This window comes from Rhinatrema bivittatum, chromosome 3, assembly GCF_901001135.1.
Source record: "Rhinatrema bivittatum chromosome 3, aRhiBiv1.1, whole genome shotgun sequence".
Taxonomy (NCBI): Eukaryota; Metazoa; Chordata; class Amphibia; order Gymnophiona; family Rhinatrematidae; genus Rhinatrema; species Rhinatrema bivittatum.
The window spans coordinates 563,271,396-563,294,573 of record NC_042617.1 but is presented as its reverse complement, the minus strand read 5'-3'; the positions used below and the strand labels follow the sequence as shown (position 1 = coordinate 563,294,573).

The following is a 23,178-nucleotide window of genomic DNA, read 5'->3' as shown; positions in this document are numbered from 1 at the left end:
CATTCTAGTCTCCCCTCTAAATTTGAAAAGTAACTTTAGCCTGAACAAAATCTACATAAGCCTTGCAAGTAGGCCAAAGCAGCCTAACTACTATCAGTATTCACTGGGGAGATTTCCACTTTAATATGGATAGTGGCAATTAAAGAAATTATAACAACTGTCCTGTCTGTCCGTCCAAACGTACATATTATGGTTTCCTACAAAAAGTAAAAAAAAAACCCAAACAAAACAGATGAAAATGTATGTATATTATCAATAAGCATTTAGTTACATTTAAGATGTAAATGTAATATTATATGTAAATTGTATACTACTAACTTGTTACTCTCTGAGTTGTTCTCACATTTTTATGTACTTACTTTTCAAGTTTAATCTCTGTTACATGTATGAATTTGTTACAATGTAAACCGGGGTGAAGGCTTTCGGCTATACTTCGGTATATAAAAGAATTTAAATAAATAAATCTATATTTCCTACTGCGTGCAAAAATAAGAAATATCTGAAACATGTTCCACAAAATCTAGGCAGCCCTTAGAGTTAGCTAACTAAGCATCTAGATTTGTCTATTGTTTCACTGAATTGTTATGGTTTTGATACATAACTTCCCATATGTCTACCCAAGGCATCTGTAAATAGCTGCTGTAGTATTTACAGACTCTGAAGTTGAGTGCATGAAAATCTAAACACACCATTTGCACAATAGCTTATTCTTGGATATTATTCTTACATTTACTAAGGACGTGCTTGTGTTTCAATTAAAAACTACAGACTGTCTTACCTTTTCCTCTTCTATTCTCTGCCTTCGTTTTTCATCTACTGCTGCACGCCTTTTTTCTTCCTTTATCCTTTGTTCTTCTAGCTTCCTTTTGCGCTCTTCCAAGTGTTTCTCATAGTACTGCCGTGCTTTCTCTTCTTTTTCTAACCAAAAAGATTCTCTTGCAGCTACAATTCAAAAGACATACAAATGAGCTCCAGATTCATCTAGAAGCTTAGCAGGTAAGTAGGATAATTTCCAGATTTAATGACTATCATAAATTTAAGTTTCCATTACCTTTGAATAATTTTTGTAACGTTATTTTTTGCATTATTTAGATTTTTAAAATTGCCTTTCTAGGAGACCATACAAGACAATGTACATTACAAATAATAAAAAAACAATATAAAATACTAAAAGATTAACACCACAGCTAATAAAAACACCTACAACACAAATACAGTATAAATCTGCCCTAAGGGGGTAAAACACCAAACCATAAAAGCAAGTTTGCTTACTGTAAATGGGGTTTTCTGTAGATAGCAGAATGAATTAGTCATTTCACATGGGTGATGTCATCCAACAGCACTGAATGGATTTATCTTTCCACAATAGCTTTGAAGTCTACTGAGCATGTGCGGGAATTCCAGAGCAGATGTTGTCTCGTGAGCCTCCTCGCCAGAACTAAGTCTAGCTAGGCATTCAACTCTCCAAGGTGGCAGGCATTCCATAGCTAATTCATTCTGCTATCTATGGAAAACACAGTTTACGGTAAGCAGGCTGAATTTGTCATTAAATGTGGGGAGTCTCAAACTGAGGGTTGCAACAAGTGCTTACTCAGTAAACAACCCAGGCCCCACCGCAGAGAGTGGATTACAGTGGAAACAGGTTAAGCAAAACTGCCTGTCTGAATTTATTGTCAATCTTTGAGAGGTTATTAGACAGTAGTGAGACATGAAGGTATGAATTGAAGACCAATTTGCAGGTTTGCAGATGTCCTCAATGGTCACTTCATGAAGGAGCCTTAACAGAGTCTATAAGTTGTAATCCTGCTAAGCCGTAGCATGGATGAATGCACTCAGCTAACCAATTCCATAAGGCTGAATCCTCCTTTTGTAGTATACCAAGGCTTGTTTGCAGTCCAAAGCATGAAGAGCTTTTTTCCTTCATAGGCATGCAGATTTGGGTAAAAAAGTAGGCAGAACAATATATGTGGAAGTTGTAGACTACCTTTGGAAGAAACTTGGGGTGAGTTCAGAGAACAATTTTGTTGTGAAAAAATTGCAAATATGGAGGATAGTGAACAAGAACCTGGAGTTCACTGACTCTTCTAGCAGAAGTGATTGCAACTCAAAAAATCACCTTTCAAGTTAAAAATTTTAGTGAAGCCATTTCCAGTGGCTCAAATGAATGGTTCATTAACTGGAAAAGAACCACATTGAGATCCCACGGTATGGGTGGGGGTGGGGGGTGGAGTTTGAGCCAGGGGATTGACGTGCAAAAATAATAGTGGATGAGTGGATATGGGCTCCCTGCCCACCATATTATGGTAAGCTGCTATGGCATTAAAGTGGATTTGCACCAAGGAAGTGTTAAGACCTGAGTTTGAAATGTGAAGAAGGTACCGAGGTAGAAGCTGAGGCTGATATGAGAAAGGGTCGAGTGCATTTCACTGACAGCACTTAGAATATCTACTCCATTTAAACACCTAGTTCTTTCTAGGTGACAGTTTTTTAGATGAGACTAATATAATCGCCAATCTCTATAGGTAGGTAGAGATCTGCCATCACTGAATGTTAAACATCCAGGCTGTCAAGTTGCGGGTAGCGAGGTAGGGATGATAAAGAGTTCCGTTCTCTTGAGTTAACAGCGTTGGATTTGTTCTCGGCATAATGAGAGGACTTCAGGGACATAGTAGCCAAGTCCCAAATCCAGTCTGGCAGCCCCAGTGCTGCCTTGGATCAGAAAGGTCTCCCACTAGGAGAATATCACCCTGGTGTAGCAGGAAGTGATCCTGTAGCAAGGACCTGCTCTCCAGGTGATGTATTGTCCTCTCGCACTGAAGACAAGTCTCCCAGGGCTACTGCCCAGGAGGGAAGGGTTAGGCCGGCCATCATAGTTGGTGATTCGATTATTAGAAATGTAGATAGCAGGGTGGCTGGTGGACATGAGGACCGCCTGGTAACTTGCCTGCCTAGAGCGAAGGTGGCAGACCTCATGCGTCACCTAGATAGGATTATAGACAGTGCTGGGGAGGAGCCAGCTGTCGTGGTACATGTGGGCACCAACGACATAGGAAAATGTGGGAGAGAGGTTCTGGAAGCCAAATTTAGGATTTTAGGTAGGAAGCTGAAATCCAGAACCTCCAGGGTGGCATTCTTTGAAATGCTTCCTGTTCCACGTGCAGGTCCCCAGAGGCAGGCAGAGCTCCAGAGTTTCAATGCGTGGATGAGACGATGGTGCAGGGAAGAGGGATTCAGCTTTGTAAGGAACTGGGGAAACTTTTGGGGAAAGGGGAGACTTTTCCGAAAGGATGGGCTCCACCTTAACCAGAGTGGAACCAAGCTGCTGGCACTAACTTTCAAAAAGGAGATAGAGCAGCTTTTAAACTAGAAGCTGACAGTCACTTAGCAGTGCATGGTTCGCAGAAATGTATCCTTGAAGGATACTAATGAAACAGGAGAGTTAGGGCATCCCAACAGAGAGGTTCCATTAAAAGCAAACATAGTCCTTATGCCTATATGTAAAAAATCACCAAAGCTAATGATTTCCGAATTATCCCAAACAACTGAAAAGCAGGTTGTTAAAACAAACAAAAAACACACTTTGAAATGTCTGTATGCCAATGCCAGAAGTCTAAGAAGTAAGATGGGAGAGTTAGAGTGTATAGCAGCAAATGATGAGATTGACATAATTGGCATCACAGAGACTTGGTGGAAGGACAACCAATGGGACAGTGCTATAGCAGGGTACAAATTATATTGCAAGGATAGGGAGGATCAACTTGGTGGGGGTGTGGCACTTTATATCTGGGAGGGTATAGAGTCTAACAGGATAAATATCATACAAGAGACTAAATGCTCAGTAGAATCTATATGGGTAGAAATCCCATGTGTGTTGGGTAAGAGTATAGTGATAGGAGTATACTACCATCCACCTGGACAAAATGGTCAGACAGATGATGAAATGCTGAGAGAAATCAGGGAAGCAAACCAATTTGGCAGTGCATCTGAAGGTTTTCAGTGTATATCCCTGTGGCGTCGGTTTATTGACGATATTTTTCTTATATGGCAAGGGACCGATGTACAATTTTTTCTTTTCTTTGATTGGCTTAATTCTTGTGACCCCAACATTCAGTTTAATTTTGCAATACATCCATGCCAAATTCCTTTTTTGGATATATTAATATCTGTACATGAGAATCAGTTTACTACTACTATTTACCGTAAAGAAACCGATCGGAATACTTTACTCTCTTTTCATAGCTGTCACCCGCGTAATTTACGTCACAATATCCCCACTGGGCAATTCCTGCGCTTGCGCAGACTTTGCTCAACTCGGGAGGAATTCGTATCTCAGGCCAAGTTGATGACTGGGAGGTTTTTGTCAAGGGGGTACCCTTCTCGAGTGATAAAGAGTGCCTTTAAACGGGCTCTGTTTGTTAACCGGGATCTGTTATTTCTTCCACGACCTCGATCATCTGATACTGTTAACAACTGCATCTTACCTTTTTCCACTTTGAGCCGCCAGGTCACCGGTATTATCCGTAGACATTGGCAGTCTCTCTCTTTGAACCGTCTTTTTCAAGGCCCCCTGAGGTTTACATACCGTAGGGGCCGTAATCTTCGTGACAGACTGATTCATGCGGATTAAAATTCTGAACTGGGGGCTCCCTCATCCCTTGCTATACATCAGCCTTGTGGACACTGCATTATGTGTCAACATACTGTAACCTGTACGTCTTTTACACATCCCACTACACAACAAGTTTTTCCTCTTCGGGCCTCTTCGGACTGTACCTCAAAAGGAGTAATATACATAATCACTTGCCCTTGTCCCCTGGTTTATGTGGGAAAAACTTCTAGAATGATAAAAACTCGCATCATTGAGCATTGCTCAAACATATGCAATACTCGTGAAAATGAACCTTTAGTTACACACTGGGTTCAAAAGGCACACACCCTCTCTGATTTATTCTTCTGCATCATTGAGGTTGTCCCCCGTTCTTCCCGGGGTGGCAACTACAATGAGCAGTTAGGACGAATCTTCGCGAAGCTTCATGAGAGTCTTTACCACTAAGGGAATTGGAGGATATGCTTCCTCTTTTTCCAAGTGTTTGTCCAGAAACTCTAGTCTTTCAAGGCACTTAGCCACAGCTGCTTCTGCCTTTCTACAAGACTTTGAACCAGTGCTTGAATATTTACTCCAGTCATGCTTTCCCTAATCTGGTAATAGTAACAGCTTGTTGATGATTGGTTACATCCTGTGGAAATACTAGCAGTTTCATTTTCTGCTGGGACCACGCCCTGTCAAATCCACAGCTTCTCTATACCACTATTTTTCTCTTTCTTTTTTCTTCTGTATAAAGGTAAAAAAAGAAAAAAATATCCTCTTGCTTTTCCAGCACTAACTTCACTAAGTGTGAGCCCTAACTCCAGTGGCGCCTGCCTCTTTTGCCTGCTGTAAATTTAAACTTGACTTCCTTGCAGGCCCCACAGACTACTCTCTGATTTGAAGGCAAGTTCCCTGGCTTTATTTTTCTTCTTGTGTGTTCTTCTTGGAGCGTGCAAGCTTTAAGGTTTCAGTGCTCTGCAGCCCTAATAGCCCTTTTTTTCTATACCAGCCCCCTTCCTTAGACTGGGTTACATAAACCTTTTTTTTCCTGCTTTACTTATGTGTGCTCTTGTGCACACTACTAGGAGCACTGCTTTGCCTACCAACTTCTTGGAAGGCCTCACCCAACAAACTTTCTTTCACAGGTTTCCCTGGAGACTTAGTTTTCCTCTGTGACTTCCATAGAGAAAACTCCCCGAACTGACGCCATATGTGAGGATGAATGAACAAAATCTTGTAGGCTGGAGCAGGAACCATGCTGATTCCAGCCTCTTATGCAATTTCAACTTTTATTAACATAAACAGTAAATAATATTAGCAATAACTGCCTACCTTTTCAGTATATTCACAACACAACTTCTAAGATAGGGTCAGGAGTTCCTACTCTTGGAGATATGGGGGCCCTCCCGATCTCAGCTGAGCTCTGCCTTTTAACCTGCCCAGCAGGGCACCACCCATAAAGCTCTCTCCCACTATGGGATTTAAGGTGGAAGGTCTCACACAGGTTAAGGAGGGGTAGTAAGGCCACTCCTTCACATTCCCATACAGGAGGCTCATGAATAAAAGAAGCAGCTTGAATGTGGGTGCCAAGGTGGTGGAGTAGATTACAAACTGACTGACAGAAGAAAACATGTAATGGCAAATAGAACCTGCTCTACAGAGAGAGCATTATTAAGTGGAAAGCCTCAAGGATTGTTTTTAGGACAGGTTCTGTTCAATATCTTAGTGAGTGACATGGGGGGGGGGGGTTTAGAAGGAAAAATATGACTTTTGGAAGATGATACTAAGATCTGCAATAAAATAGACATGCATGAAGGAATAGAGAGAATGAAAAGCAATTTAAGAAAACTTGGAGTGGTCAAAGATTTAGGCAGCTGGGATTCAATGCCAAGAAGTACAGAGTCATGCATCTGGAGTGTAGTATTCCAAAACTGCTGTATGCAATGGGCAGGGGTGCGGGTGAAAGATTAATGTGCATGGACCAGGAGAGAGACCTTAAGGAGATGGTTTCTGGTGATCTAAAGGCAATGAAACAATGTGCCAAGTTGGTAGCTAAAGCCTGAAAGATGCTGGGCTGCATAGAGAAAGCGCAGTTCCTTACCTGTAACAGGTGTTCTCCTCGCATGTGGGTGACATCATCCAATGAAGCCCGGCATGGAAAACTTTTGTCAAAGTTTCTAGAAGCTTTGACCAACACACTGAGCATGCCCAGCAAATCTAGGACCAGGTTGAGGTTCCAAAGAGGCACCGGCCACTTTAGGGGTGGTCGGATGTGCTTGACTTCTTTCAGGAAGCAGGAGACATCCGGGTGAGAGGCTATGCTGCCGCTCTCGCTCTTGGTTCCGTAGCATGACAAGGCCACCACCTATACCTTGATAGAGTTGAGGAGCAATCTCTTCTGTAGTCCATTCTGTAGGAATTCCAAAATCGCAGGAATTTTGACTGAGTGTGGTATGATGTCGTGGTCCTCACACCAGGATTCGAATACTCTCCAAATCCTTATGTATGTTAGGGATGTGGAGAACTTGTGTGCTCTGAGTAAGGTGTCAATTACTGCTCCCGAGTATCCCCTCCTCCTTAGGCGAGTCCTCTCAATGGCCAGATCGTAAGAGAGAATCGAGATGGATCCTCGTGGAGGATCGGTCCCTGTTGGAGAAGGTCTCTGTGTTGAGGTAGCGGCAGGGGGTTCCCTGCTAGCAGTCTTCGCATGTCTGCGTACCATGGTCTTCTTAGCCAGTCCGGGGCCACTAGAAGTACTGGTCCCCTGTGGTGTTCTATCTTGTGGATGATCGCGCCCAATAGGGGCCACGGCGGGAAGGCGTATAACAGAGTCTCCTGTGGCCAGGTCTGTACCAGGGCATCGATTCCCTGGGACTGGGGTTCCCACCTGCGGCTGAAGAAACTGGGTATCTGGTTGTTGAACCGGCTTGCCAGGAGATCTATGGTTGGTGTTCCCCAACAGTTTACTATCAATTGGAATGCTGTGGTTGACAGTTTCCATTCTCCTGGATCTAGACTCTCTCTGCTGAGGTAGTCCGCTGCGACATTGTCTTTCCCGGAAATGTGGATGGCCGAGATCTCTTGAAGGTTCATTTCCACCCATGACATTAGGGGGTCTATTTCTAGAGACACCTATTGGCTTCTGGTTCCTCCCTGATGGTTGATGTAGGCCACTGTTGTGGCATTGTCTTACATTACCCTGACCGCTTTGCCTCGGAGTCTGTGACCGAACCTTAGGCAGGCGTCTGACTGCCCGGGCTCCTAGGCAATTGATATTCCATCCTGACTCTTCTTTGTTCCATTGCCCTTGGGCAGTTAGTTCCTGGCAGGGTGCTCCCCATCCTCGTAGGCTGGCATTCATGGTGAGTAGGATCCAGGTTGGGGAGGATAGTCTCATTCCTTGGCTCAGATGGGTCTCCTGTAGCCACCATCGTAGTTGGACCCGAACTCTGTCCGGGAGCTGAAGCCGTACAGTGTAGTTCTGGGACAGTGGATTCCATCGCGACAGTAGTGAGCATTGTAGGGGTCTCATGTGAGCTCGTGCCCATGGGACTACTTCCAGTGTGGATGCCATGAGGCCGAAGACTTGTAGGTAATCCCATGCTGTGGGGCAAAGTTCGCTCAACACGGTTCGTAACTGGGTTATCAGTTTTGATCTCCTTGTCGGTGTCAGGATGACCTTGTCTTGTTTGGTGTCGAACCGGACTCCTAGGTATTCTAGAGATAGGGAAGGCTGCAGGCAGCTCTTGTTTGTGTTGACTCTGTTGGTTACCTGGTGGCTTTCCTCTGGGGATTTCGCTCTGATCAGCCAATCGTCTAGATAAGGGTGCACGCGGATTCCTTCATTCCCCAGTGTTGCTCCCACCATCACTATGATCTTGGTGAACGTCCGGGGTGCAGTGGCTAACCCGAAAGGTAGTGCCCGGAACTGGTAGTGACTGTCCAGAATCAAGAAGCATAGAAAATGCTGATGCTCTTGATGGATCGGAATGTGTAGGTAGGCTTCAGACAGATCCAGGGAGGTAAGGCACTCTCCCAGTTGTATCACCCTTATTACCGAGCGTAGGGTTTCCATTCGGAAGCGGGGAATCTTCAGGTAATGGTTGACCACCTTGAGGTCCAGGATAGGTCTGAACGTTCCGTCCTTCTTGGGAACAATAAAAAAGATGGAATAATGGCCAGTATTTATTTGTTGTGGAGGCACCGGTATTATAGCCTCTAAGGCTAGTAATCTGGTCAGTGTAGCTTCCACTGCCATTTTCTTGGAAGGGTCGTGGCAGGGAGATTCCACGAACTTGTCCGGAGGGGGTGGTGAAAATCCAGGTAATATCCCTCTCGAATGATGGATAGGACCCACTTGTCCGAAGTTATCTCGACCCATCTTTGGTAGAATAGAGCCAGTCTGCCCCTATGGCTTCTTCCTTTGGATGGGTTGGCTGATCTTCATTGTGGGGTGCGGCTGGGGCTTGGGCCTGAGCTGGCTCCCCTTTTATTGTGCTTGTTCAGTAAGGACTGGCTCCGGCCTGGGGGGTGGGCCGCTTGATATGAGCTTCTATATGGGTTGAAGTTTCTTTAGTTCGCTTCCGAACAGGAGTGTTCCCTTGAAAGGCATCCTTGAGAGTCTCGTTTTGGAGGATGTGTCGGCTGACCAGTTTCAGAGCCAAATTTGTCTTCTGGCTACCATGGCGGATGAGACTCCTCTAGCTGCTGTGTACACAAGATCCAAAGCGGCGTCCACGAGGAATGATACGGCTGGTTCCATGGCTTCCCCAGGCATGTTGTTCCTGGTCTGTGCTAAGCAGGCGCGTGTCACCATGGCACAGCAGGCCGCGATCTGTAAAGACATAGCGGAGACGTCAAAGGATTGTTTGAGGATAGATTCCAGATGTCTGTCTTGAGCATCCTTGAGTGCTGCTCCTCCCTCCACTGGGATAGTAGTGCGCTTTGAGACCGCGCAGACCATGGCATCCACTTTCGGACATGCCAGGAGATCTTTGGCGGCAAGGTCCAGAGGGGTACATGGCTGCCAGAGCCCGGCCCCCTTTGAACGTTCTTTCTGGGGCATCCCATGCCAGGTCAATTAATTGCTGGACGGCTTATAATAGTGGAAAATGGTGGGAGGTCTGCCGGAATCCCTCTAGTAGTGGGTTCGTCTTAGGTTCCCCTGAGGCACTAGTGCCCCGGATGGCAAGCTCTTTTAAGCTGTGCATGACCAGGTCTGGAAGTTCATCCTTAGTGAAGAAGCGTCTCATGGTTCGATGGGGTTCTGTCCCCGGGAGTTCCCCTTCCTCCAGGGATTCTGACTCCTCATCTGAGATGTCTGTGTCCCCAAAGGTGGGGCTTCTGGGCGGTGGGATCACTTCCCTGGGCATAGAGGGTCCTGGCATGTTGAGATCCTCTGGTGGTGCCTGTGACCGCATTGTAGGAGGCCCCAGTTGCATGTGGACGAAGGTATGCAGACCTTTAAAGAATTCTACCCAGGAGATAGCGCTGGGTCTAGACTAGGGGGCGCCATGTCCCTGGGGAGCCCCGTTTGAGAGGGGGGGGGGCCTGGTGTGTGGTGCTAAGTCCGGCGTACCGCTCAAGGGGCTGGGGTCTGGTACCGGCTGGGGAGGGCTATGAGTTGGGTCCCCTAAGGCTTCTTCGCACTGTATAAACAGGGCCGTGGCCTCCTCATGCTGTGCAGCTCTAATGTGGCATGCTAGGCAAAGGCCCTGAGCTTTGAGCTTATTTTCAGGCGGTGCCATGGTTTGTGCGTGTACAATACAGTTGTGCGCTCCAGTGTGCGTCGAAGATGCACACTGGAGCATGTAGAGCGTGTAGAGCGATGTGCGCACTATTTTACGCACGTGTCGAAGTTATGCGCCCAGCCCAGTGAGTGCATGGCTATGCGCGTCGCTTGTGCGCCCAGCACTTGTGTGCACACAAGGTATTTGTGCTCACGGCTCGCCTCTGTGCGGACGGATCGAGACAGTGGACAGGGCGGCGAACAGGGCCAAAATGGTGACTGCAACCACACGGACAATATGGCGACCACCTTGGAGGGTCTCCATGTGGGAGGACCCTTGGATCTGACCGGGGTCTAGCCCTGCTAGGGCCGATCAACCCGGTGGCACTAGTCCCGGCTGGCGACCTGTGCGTCTCCTCGAGCTTCAGAGACCAGAGACTTTTAACTAGATTTTTACCTTACCTTGTCCCGGCGCTTCCCGGTTTCATTCCGGGTGGTTTCCGGCTGCAGGGGGGGGGGGGGGAGAGAGGTTGCACCCGCTGCTTCTCAGCCTCACCCGATGTCGGGAGCTAGGTCCCCGCAGCGGGTTGGCTGCCGGATTGAAGCTCACCTCTGAGGGATCGCGGAAATCACCTCGGGAATCTCGACTGGGGGAGGGACCCAACGGGTGTCACCACAGGAGAGCGGGGCTCATCTGCAGAGGTAAGATTTCTTCTCAATTTGGGTTTCTTTGGTAAAATTTTCTCTAATGCTATGCTAGCATGCATAGAGTCCCTAACTGCTATGGATACAGAAAATACTGAAGAGCTGCACTTCCTGCAGGGGTATATGTACTAGGGCTGACGTCAGATTGAAATCTGATCCGTCTCCAACTGTTATCAGGAGTACACTATACCCATTGGTCCTGAGTCCATCTGCTACGCGCTAGGAAATGGACGAACGCCTCCCGAATTTTTGGGGATTAGAAAGTACCGGGAATAGAATCCTAGGCCTTGTTGAAAGTAAGGTACTGGTTCTATTGCTCTGGACTGGTGGAGGAGAGAGACCTCCTACTCCAGGAGTAGTGAGTGGTCGGATGTTCTCCACGCCAGTAGAGTTGGGGAGTCAGGTGGAATGGAGAGAAAGTTCAGGCGATAACCTTGAGAGATTATGGTAAGGAACCACTGGTCTAAGGTGATTGTGTGCCACCTGTTGTTGAAATGGCATAATCGACCTCCCACTGGGATGTGAGGCAGTGGAAACTGGCTGCTGCTCTCTATGCAGGAGTCAAAAACTGGAAGCAGGGCCCGGCTGAGGAGCTGCTTGCGACTTTTGTTTACGAGGTTGACAAGACTGAGCCTTTTGGAAAGGTCTCGTGGAACGAGGCCTAGACTGTGGTGGATAGGACTTCTTTGGATGGAAGAATGACTTTTTAGTATCCTTCCTGAAAGGCTGTTTGGAGGAATACTCAGAAGGCATCAGAGAGAGTTGGCGAAGGGGCTCATGATGGTCCTTGAGTTCCGCCACCATCCGCTGAATCTGTTCCCCAAACAGATTATCTGATCTGCCCTGCATAGGAGACAATCTGTCTTGTAGTTCAGGGCGCAAGTCCGAAGACTTAAGCCAGGCCCATCTTCTTGCCGAAATAGCAGTTGCAGATACCCTGGAAGCGGTGTCAAAGATACCATAAGAAGATCTTATTTCATACTTCCCTGCCTCAAAACCCTTGTGTACTAGGGTTAGAAGTTGTTCTTGGAATTGCTGAGGCAGGGACTCTGCATAGTCCTGTATCTGCTTGAATAAGACCCTGTTGTACTGGGTCATATATAGCTGGTAGGAGGAAATCCAAGAGATAAGCATCGATCCCTGGAAGACACGTCGGCCAATGGCATCCAGGAATTTCTGTTCCTTACCCTGGGGGAAAGGAAGAGTGGGGTTTTGATCTTTTTGCCCTTTTTTGGGCAGATTCTACCACCACAGATTGGTGATCCAGCTGAGGTTTCTGGAATCATGAGGCTAACTGGACCAAATAAGTGGTATCAGCTTTTCTGTTGACTGGAGCAACAGAACCAGGGTATTCCCAGTTCGTTTTGAGGAGATCCAAAAGAACCTGGTGAATAGGGATGGAGGTTATTTCCTTGGGAGCATCCAGGAATTGTAACAGCTCCATCATTTGATGCCTGTCATCTTGTTCAGTCTGCAATTGGAAGGGAACCAATTCAGACATTTCCTTCACAAAATTCATGAAGGATAGGTCCTCTGGAGGAGAATGCTTTCTGCTTTCAGTAGGAGAAGGCGGCGATGGCAAGTCATCGGTGTCTTGAGAAGAATCGTCGGTCCAGGTGTCATAGGGATCAGGACCTGCCCCTCTAGGAGCCTGAGAAGGACAGAAGATGGTATTCCTGAAGGTCCCAGTCTAGGTTCCGAAGGCATCAAGGGAAGTGCTGGGGGTACCGATGAAGGCATCGAGGGCACAGGTGAAGGCATCGAGGGCATCGATGGATGGATCGGTGGCGCTGATGGGCGGATCGGCATCGATGATTGAGGCATTGGAAGAACTCCCGATGCAGGAATGCGGAACGGTGTTTCCCCTCCCGATGATAGGGTAAGCTGGGAAGGCACCAGAGCCATCGTTGACACAGGATCCATCGGTGTAAAAGCGGCTATAAGCGCTTCCATCTTCGAGAGCAGCGGTGCCAGTGCTGCTGGAATTAGATCGATGGTCGGTTCCACAATTGGCACCGGTTTCGGTGGTGGGGGAACTTGAAGTCTGTGCATCGCCTTATCGATGGCCTCCTAAACCATCCAGTCCAGTTCTTTACGGAGACCTGGAGCAAGCAGCCCCGGCTCCGGAAGGGAAGAAGGAGGCAGAGGCATAGCCGGAGGGACCACCGTTAAAGGCGAAGTCGCGGCTCCCGATACCCATCCGGGTGAGGGTTGCCTCGGTGACCCGGTTGCAGAAAGGGTCGGTGCCTTTTCTGGACAGGGTTTCTCCGATGGCGGCTCAAACGATGGCGAGCTCGAAGATTTTCCTTCCTCGATGGTCCGAGACTTGCGGTGTCGATGCCGATGTTTCTCTCTACGATCCCCTCGGTCCTGAGGGGGAGTAGAGGTAGTTGAAGGCCAAGAAGTCATCGACGCTGGACGGTCACCGGCTGGTGGCGGGGACTGGCGCGAAGTGGACGGTGCCGGTTCAGACAATGTCGATGCAATAGACGGCGTCAGAGTTTGAGAACGGAAGAGAAATTCCATTTTCTCCATTCTGGCCTTGCGACCTTTTGGAGTCATTAAGGCACATTGGTGCAAGTCAGGACATCATGCTCGCACCCGAGACACATTACACAGACTTTATGCGGGTCTGTAATGGACATGGTACGAGTACAGTCCGGGCACCGACGGAACCCCGACACCATAGCCTTTGAAAAATTTAGCCGCGGTACGGTCGACGGCCAATAGGCTGCGAGGGCCAAACTCAACGGAATCGATCGAAACCGGGTAAAAAACTTACAGGAGTACCGTGGAGTCAAAAATTTGAACGAGGGACCCCTGTGGGGTATGAAACTTTTTAGTAATTCCGTGAGGAAAATTCCAGTCAGGAATCTCTGTGGAGCTCCTTCACCCACGTTGCTACTGCTGGCGGAAAAAAGAAGACTGAAGAGGGACCGCTGCTGGCTGCAGGTTTAGTGCCATGCTGGGCATGCCCAGTAGGTGCCAGTCAAAGCTCTAGAAACTTTGACAAAAGTGTTCCGTGATTGGGCTCCATCCTGTGGTGTCACCCATATGTGAGGACTACCATCCTGCTTGTCCTGTGAGAAAAGCCCTAACCCTCTTTTCTTTCCTCAAACGTTTTGGTAACCCTTCTCCATCTTGTCAGAGAAATATGAGCAAATAGGGATAATTTGCAGCAGCAACTGCAAGGAAAGGAACAGCAAATGGATGAAGTGTTAATAAAATCTACAAGTATTTGAATTTGGTCAGTTTCTTACATTAGATTGAGTATTGCACTGCCTTAGCACCTAAATGTGCCCAACATAAGTATATATTATGGTCAAGATACTTATATAAACACAAATAATGCTAGAAGAGCCCTAAACATAGAATATGCTCATATAAAAGAAAATATACGACAAAACTGACAAAGTCACAAGCTACAGCTCTAGTATTCAATGATCTTTCTGCAGTTGCCTGCAATTATAAATTCAAAGTATTTCTACCAATAAAAGCAAACAGAGGACTCACCCAGCTGCTTCTCCCGTTCTAATCGTCTTTCTCTGGCAAGCTTTTGCCGTTCATCAACTTTGAGTATAGGATGAAGATCTGTGAGTTAAGGGGAAAAAAAAGATATTTATGGAAAAAAAAGATAATTTTCCTGGGTAGCGATTCCTAATACAGAGCTTACCTGTTTGTACCTATAGTTAAGATTTTTTTTCCCTATATTCATTACATTGCACTTGTCCACATTATATTTTATCTGCTATTCAGATAACAAGTTTCCTAGTCTCGCAAGTACTTATGCAATTCTGCACCATCTGCTGCTGTCTGAACAAATTTGAATAATCTACAAATCTGATCACTTTACTTTTTTTTTTACTCCCTTTTTCAGATTATATATGAATATTCAATTAACATTTGTTTCAAATGTTAACACTTGTATATTACTTTACTTGATGATGGGATAATAATTTAACCCTAATATGCACTATTTCTCCCCCTCACCATTAAATCTTCTAGAATCTCCTCAGTCTGTATCCAAGTTGACAGATAATCTGCTGTCAAGGGAGAAGGGCAAAACAATGAAATATAAAAAAACCCTCTAAAAACTACTGGTGGATGCAAGAACTCAAAATAGAAAAAACAAGGTTATAGTAGCTAACAAAACATGAATAAATTAACACCTGAGACCTTCATATATTTGAGCAGTACTTATATTCATGTTTTGCCAGCTTCTATAACCTTGTTTTTTTTTTTATTTTGGGGTCAGGGAGGAGGATGGGCATCTCATGTCCAATTCATCCTGCTATCTACTAAAACACTATTTACATTAGGCAAACTTGCTCTTTTCCATTGTTAAGCATGGCTAAATTAGATATGATCAGTAAGGAGACCCAAGTTGAGAATTGCATTGGAGCAGGTGTGTTAAGCAACTCAGAGTCCAGCGTGGATAGCAAACTACTTATGAATAAGATGGTGCCGTACTACTTTCTACACTGCACTGTCTGCCGAGGCTAGAGAGTCCAGACAGTATTGTGAGGTGAAGGTATGCATAGACAAACAGGTAGCAGCCCTACAGATATCCTCGATTAGAATTTCTCTGAGGTGTGCAATGGAAAAGGCTCAAACCTGGTGAGCCTTGACTGGATTAACAATGCTGAATGCAGTTTTTAATCCAGTTGGAAAGAGTTCTCTTTGTTATGCTCACCCCCAACTTGCTCGGATTGTATGAAATGATGCTTTCCTGTGAGGTTGAAATGAATATGGCATTTGTAATACGCCAAAGATCTCTTATAGTCTAACATGTGAAGCATCTTTTCTCCCTCATGTGCATGAGGCTTTGGACATAAAATATGGAGTACAATGGATTGCAGGTGCCAGATACCACTTTTGGCAGGAATTTCAGGTGAGTTCTTAATAGCAAATTATCATGAAAAAATTGTAAGTAAGGGGAATAGTGAACTAGGGCTTGCAGTGCAACCATCCTTCGTGTGGAGGTAATGGCTACCAAGAACAGAACTTTCCATGTCAGGTATTTCAGAGCAGCTGAATCCAGTGGTTCAAAGGGAGGCTGCATAAGATTCATTAGAACTATGTTAATGTTCTAAGGAACCAGAGGTTTCTTCACGGGAAGATGAATATGAAGCAAGTTCTTCATGAATCTGGATATGAGAGGATGCAGAGAGATTGTCCGAAGCATGGTAAGCAACGATAACACTGAGACGTATTCGAATTAATGCTACAGCAAGACCAGATTGAGCTAGGGTATAGAGATAGGACAATAAAAGTCTAGGATCACAATTGAACGGGTCTATGTGATGAGACTGACACCAAGAGGAGTAGTGTTTCCATTTGAAGGAGTAACTGTCTCATGGAAGGTTTTCTAGATCGGAGGAGGACTTGTTGGATTGGTTCTTAGAGGGACCATTTCTTCAAGACTCCATGCTACCTTTCCTTCACCTGACCCATATTGTCAGGTAAAGGAAAGATAGCATGGAGTGCAAGAGCTTGCCTCCTTCTTGAGAAAGCAGAGAAGTGTCATCCCCCAGGAGAATTGGTGATCTTGAAGACAGTTTTATGAGATACGCATACCAAGGTTGTCTCAGCCACGCTGGTCCTACAAGTATCATGGTGGTGCACTTTCTCAGTAGCTTCTAGATTGTCCGAGATATAAGTGGAATCAGAGGAAACATGTACACAAGGTTTGTGTTCCAAGGTATCAAACATGCATCTTGGGCCTCTCATATAGAGAGCTTAGTTGAATAGAGCAAAATTGGGTTAATTTTCAATTGTGCTCTGTTGCAAATAGGTTGATCCACAGCTGTTCCCATGTTTGGAAGAGATGCTCCACTTCATCCTGGTGTAACGGCCATTCAAGCGGATGAAAATTCTGCTGAGTCTGCGTACTAACGTATTGTGGATAACCGGTAGGTAAGATGCTTGAAGAGTTGCGCAATTCTGAATCACCCATTATCATATGCATAGGGCTTCATGGCGGAGGGTCCATGACCCTGTTCCCCCTTGCTTGTTGATGTGCAACGTGACTACTTGATTGTCGTTTTGAATCATTATGCTTTTTCCCTTGAAAACATAGCAAAAAGCCTGCAAGGCATAGTGTATTGCTCTGAACTCCAATAGATTTATTTGATACTGGCTCTCATGTTTTGTCCTAAGATCCCGTGTCTTGTAGATTTCAGTGTGTGCTTCCCACCCCAGTGTGGGGGCATCAGGAAGATCTGATGTGGCTTCAAATGGAGCTGGGTACCTTCTTGTATTCTGGATGGGTAGAACCACCAGCAAATTTCCATTTTCATCTGAGGGGTGATGGAGACTTTGGATGGCAGGGTTTGTGGGAATTGGTTCCATTGTGTTCTGGGACCCCACTGGAGATGTCTCATATGCAGGCAGGTTAGAGGAACTACAGAGAAGGGCAACCAAAATGATAAAGGGGATGGAACAGCTCCCCTATGAGAAAAGGCTAAAGAAGTTAGGGCTGTTCAGCTTGTAGAAGAGACAGCTGAGGGAGGATATGATAGAGGTCTATAAAATCATGAAAGGATTTGAACAGGGAAATGTGAATCAGTTATTTACTCTTTCAGATAATACAAGGACTTGGGGGCACTCCATGAAGTTAGCAAGTAGCTCATTTAAAACAAATCGGAAAAAGATTCTCTCTCACTCAATGCATAATTAAGCTCTGTGTTAGGTTAGAAGTGTTTGGGTGGATTCTTGGGTACTGTAGCAGAGGACCACGCCCACGGGGAGGAGCCCCATGGGGAGCCACAGTACTGGGCTAGACCCAGGATGCACAAACACAGATTCAGATCTTTTACTGTACAGCTTTGATGAGGTGGCAGTAGTGAGGTGATACAGAGGTAACAGTCTCGGGACCCTCGGCAGAGGGGACCCGTCTCACCATGTTGGTATAGGGGGATTCCGGTGTAGGTTTCCCAGATGAGACAGAGTTAGATTACTCACTAGATGGTAGCTGTAGGTTGGTGATTCCACCAGGCAGAAGTAGATGGTGCAGGCACTGAGGCAGGGAGAGCAGGCCTTCAAGGAGCGAGTACCTGATCCCTGTAAGGCAACTGAAATAAAGCAGAGTGCCCCCGAGGAGCGGGTACCCAGGTTAGAGATTACCCTGAAGGGCAGAGGGAGAGCTTCCAGCAGCAGCACGGAAGCGGCAGAGTAGCTTAGACTGGCCGAGACCAATCCTTGCTAACTCAATGAGTAGCAAACAAGTACAGGCTATAGACCCGGAAGGCATGACGTCACTTGAGGGGGGACGCCCCAGAGGTTCGCGCCATAGCTGGAATAAAGATGTGGGGAGAGCGCGCGCACGCACCCTAGTAAGCCCTTGGGAGGAACATGGCGGGAGGCACCGCCATAGCCATTCTGGGGACTCCGGAGAGGCGGCTTGCAGACGCGGTGGTAGCCATCTTCCCAAGGTGAGCAGGAGGAGCCGAGAAAAAGGTGAGGCATAAGAGGTGAAGGCGTCTGACCCCAACGGACGCAACACTCTGGAATTCATTGCCGATGGATGCAGTTACAGCAGTTAGTTTAACTGGGTTTAGAAAAGATTTGGATAAGTTCCTAGAGCAGAAGTCCATAAACTGCTATTAATCAATAAGGATTAGTAGCTTGGGATCTATTCATTTAATGTATGGGTACTTGCCAGGTAATTGTGACTTGGTTGGCCACTGTTGAACACAGGATACTGGGCTTGATGGACCCTTGATCTGACCCAGTATGGCATATCTTATGTTCTTATATTATGTTCTAATGGCTGCGGCAAAGTAGCCCAGAAGAAACAGCACCTGTTGGGCTGTAGAAACGTGCGTTTTTAGTAAAGTCATTGCTACTCTGTAAAGTATTTGGGCTCGTTCCAGAGCCAGAAAGGCCCATTGTTGCAACGGGTCTATGAATGCACCAATGAACTGAAGTCTCTGAATGGGTGGTAGTACAGACTTCAATACATTCAGCACAAACCCCCACGGACTGCAATGTCTGGATAGAAAGACAGATGGAAAAAGAGTGTGTCCTTGGTAGGGGCAACCAACAGCCAGTCATTTAGGCATGGAAAAATCCAGATGCCCTGGATGCCCTATCTCTATACCCTAGCTCAATCTGATCTTGCTGTAGCATTAATTCGAATACATCTCAGTGTTATCGTTGCTTACCATGCTTTGGACAATCTCTCTGCATCCTCTCATATCCAGATTCATGAAGAACTTGCTTCATATTCATCTTCCCGTGAAAAAACCTCTTGTTCCTTAGAACATTAACATAGTCCTAATGAATTTTATGCAGCCTCCCTTTGAACCACTGGATTCAGCTCCTCTGAAATACCTGACATGGAAAGTTCTGTTCTTGGTAGCCATTACCTCCACGCGAAGGATGGTTGCACTGCAAGCCCTAGTTCACTATTCTCCTTACTTAAAATTTCTTCATGAATAATTTACTATTAAGAACTCACCCAAAATTCCTGCCAAAAGTGGTATCTGGCACCTGCAATCCATTGTACTCCGTATTTTTTGTGACGTAGATGAGCCACCACTACCACAATGTATTTGGTGAAGATTCATGGGGCTGAAGAGAGTCCAAAGGGAAGGACCATGTTTGGGTAGTAGTGAGTTCCCATCTTGAAGCTTAGGTAATGCCAGTGGGAAGGGTAGCTAAGGATGTAAGCATATGCATCCGTTAGGTGTAAGGCACAGATCCAGTCATCTTGTTGCAAGAACGGGAGGCCCATTGCCAAAGAAGTCATCTTGAACTTCTCTCTATGGAAATGGCAGTTAAGACTTCGAAGGTCTAGAATTGGGTGAATTCCCCTGTTTTCTTCTGAGATAAAAAAAACCCAGAGAATAGAACCCCTGATTCTGTAGGGTAGGGGTTATCCTGAATCGCATTCTGCGAGAGGAATTGGGTGACCTCTTGTTTTAGTTGTGGCAATTGAGAGGGGTTGGGTGGAGGGATCGCAGTATGTATCCCTTTACAGCTTCACACCTCTTCCCGTCCAACGAGGCTAGCCCAGAGAGGAACGCTAAAGGCCCATCCGCTCAAAACTTCACTTAGTAAAAGAGCTCCTTCCACCGCCGGACCTAAACTCTGGAACTCTCTCCCTCCTGACCTGAGAATGGAACAATCAGCACCCATCTTTAAAAGAGACTCAAGACATGGTTGTTTAACCAAGCATTCTCCTAATCCCAATAACTATTCTGAACTTTTCAACAATCGACCTCAGGCCCGACATAGTGAATTCCGAAAATATATTCACCTATATTATATTGTATTTAAATTGTATTCTCCTTGCTCTGTTGAAGTTATTTATTGCTCTCATTAAGTTATTTTATTTATTTCCAAGTTCAATCTTCCCTGTTCTTTGTAAGACATTATTCTATATACTGTCAATTTTATTGTTGTAATGTAAACCGAATTGATTAGTAACTTTGTTACTAGAACTTCGGTATATAAAACTGTTAAATAAATCAATAAATAAATGAGAGATCTCTGGGTGAGTTTTGAAGTGTAGACGGTAGCCCTTGTGAATGGTTTGCAAAACCCAGCAGTCCCAGGTGATCAGTTTCCATTTTTGAAAGAAAAGATGGATCCTCACACTGACCTATATGGTAGAGCAAGTGTTGGGTGGTATAAACCTTTCAGATCAACTGGGTGGACTGAGATAGGACTGTATATTTCTAAAGGGTACCCTGTGCAGAACAGGATTACCCCAGAGACTGGGCCTCTCACTCTCAGTTCAGGAGAGTTAGGAATCACCGAGGAACCTGAGTCACTGGCACATGCACAGAGAAAAAAGGACAATCATCTGTAAATTTATTTCACATGGACTATGATTACCTTTGAAGAAATTAGTAAATATTTATTATTTGGACACCCAGACCTGTGTCCTGTTTCACCTGTCCCAGCTAAGCACCCTCACACATTTTCAACCAAGCTACACTCTGCTAAACGAAAACATTTCATCACCTGGGCCAGAAATACTAGTCGTCGTCGTCCCCCGTCCCCCCCCCCACCACACACACAGAAAGGGCTCACCCCTGGGGTACCTAGGAGGAGGGAACCATTGTGAAAGGAAGACAGCCCCAATTTATAGATTCTTTTTTGTGTGCCCTGGAAGAGCATACCACTTTCAAGAAAAGGGTTACATATAATTGTTTTAGGAACTCTTTATGAACGAAAAATTGCTGTGGTCAATCTTTATGTCCTGAATTGCTACACCCATAGCTATTTTTCATCTCTTATTGCTAAATTATCTTCATGGGAAAAATAGTCATTCATCACTGGGGGCAATTTCAATATTATTGATAATCTGCTGATGAATTGCAAACTGCCAAAATCGCCCAAGAAGAACCAGGCTGATACAGGAGTAGGTTTTGGTGTCTAAAAAGCTACATCTGTTTGATTCTTGGTGTATTTTGCATCTTGATGACTATGAATACTCTTTTTTCTCATGTGCATAAAGTTTTTTCCTATGTAGACTATATTCTTTTGTCAGATTCATTTTTTGGCTCACTTACAGGTTGTAAATTGATGGAAGTTTTTTTTCCTGTCTATAGCTGAATTAGCCATGCTGTCTAGGGTCGGCCTTGAGGCCATCTTCTCCTCAGTCTTTTTCTTCCATGCTGCCAGTCGCATGCAGAGTTTTCCTCTCCTCCTCAGAGTATTTTTCACAGAAAACAGCACTTTTCAATGCTACCAATGCACCTAAGCTGGTTGGCTTCAAATACTGTCAGTGTGGAAAAGTTATGTCCATCACTGATGGACATAATTATTGTTATTTTTGCCTGAAGCCCGAGCATGACCAGTCCAACAGCCGGGAATGTGGTCACATGTCACCCAGGGCCCAGAGGCAGCGCGCCCAGAAGATTGCGTGCCTAAGGGACGAAGACACTGGCTCCTATACCCCTGCTTTGGAGCATCACTCGTCCCCACGACCGAAGACGGATCGAATGGAAAAGCAAAGAAGGGCTTCTTCCTTGGCGCCCCAGGGTAAGCAATTGGGCCAGAGCCAAGTGGGTCAAGCTCCTGCAGTGCTCCCTTCCCCCCATGATCCGCAGAAACACCAGGCATTGGGAGATGCGCAGATGAACTGGGCGTCAGAGTCAGTGGCAGCTGGCATCAGCGGTGCTGGAACAGCAGCACAGACACATGTGTGGAAATGGAGCAAGGACGACACTCCGCACAAGGATTCTGCGCTTGCAATGAAAAAAGCACATCCTGATGCATGACGCAGCGATGCATCAAAGAGCCATGATGCTCCAAAATGGGCTTTTCTGGGTCCGCTCCCATCGACACAGATACCTACAAAACTCGCGTCGATGCAAGTCCATGACTCGACACATCAGTTCATGATGCACCCAATGCCAACGAGGCATGTGTTGAACCCGGTGCCACTGGGGGAAGGTGACCGGCAGAAACCCTCCTGGAAAAGGCCCTTGAAGAAACAAAAGCTGCAGCAAGACCTTCAGGTCATCGTCTCGCTGGAGGAACGGATTGAAATGGGTTTTTCGGATGTGGACTCTTCGATTACCTCTTGTTGGGGGGAATCTCTGGATCATCTCAAAGGGTGTACTCTGATATATCTTCAGTGTCCAGGAGGAAGAGGCATTCGCCCCAACTTCAGAAGCCCCTGTTGAAGAGATACAGACCATCCCACAAAGTTGAGCCTGCTACACACCGCAGTATGGGACTTGACTCCAACATCTTCTTGGCTGCGGTGCCTCCACCATCCAGGAGGTCCAGGTTTGCCCTAAGCAGGGGACAAGAAGATATCAGATCCACTGCTCCACTGAGGGAGCAGCGAACCCCCGCAGAGGGAGGATTAGCTTCCTAGGCAATGTTCCAGATTTCCACGATTTTGAGCAACCTCTTTACATCCCTGGAGTTGAACAAGCAGGGGCGTCCACCACCAAGCACCGCACTGGAAGAGCTGCACCTGGGGTGTGAATCCCCTCCTCCGCAGGATAGCCCACAGGAAGAGAAGGTATCCTATCCTTAATTCTCCCCACAGCCAATCTCGGAATCTGGCGACTCCCCCCCACCCCTTCTCGAGGGTCATCTACTGGAATGTATCAGACCTGCTTGAGGAACCTCCAGAACTGTCTTCCCCACCAGAGGAACTTCCAAATTCATCGAGAAGATGGGAGTGCTT

General features: G+C 46.1%; 1 protein-coding gene across 6 annotated transcripts in view; it reads right to left on the bottom strand.

The window, feature by feature from the left end:
- The window catches only part of MAP7 (microtubule associated protein 7), a 297,916-nt gene that overhangs the window by 139,234 nt on the left and 135,504 nt on the right, over nt 1-23,178 (bottom strand). For all 6 annotated transcript variants that reach the window (XM_029596499.1, XM_029596495.1, XM_029596493.1 and 3 more), the window contains exons 3-4: nt 14,535-14,612; nt 779-942 (exon numbers count right to left, since the gene is read on the bottom strand). In XM_029596499.1, the coding sequence (XP_029452359.1) occupies nt 779-942; nt 14,535-14,612 (242 nt within the window). The remainder of the gene's footprint in view (nt 1-778; nt 943-14,534; nt 14,613-23,178) is intronic.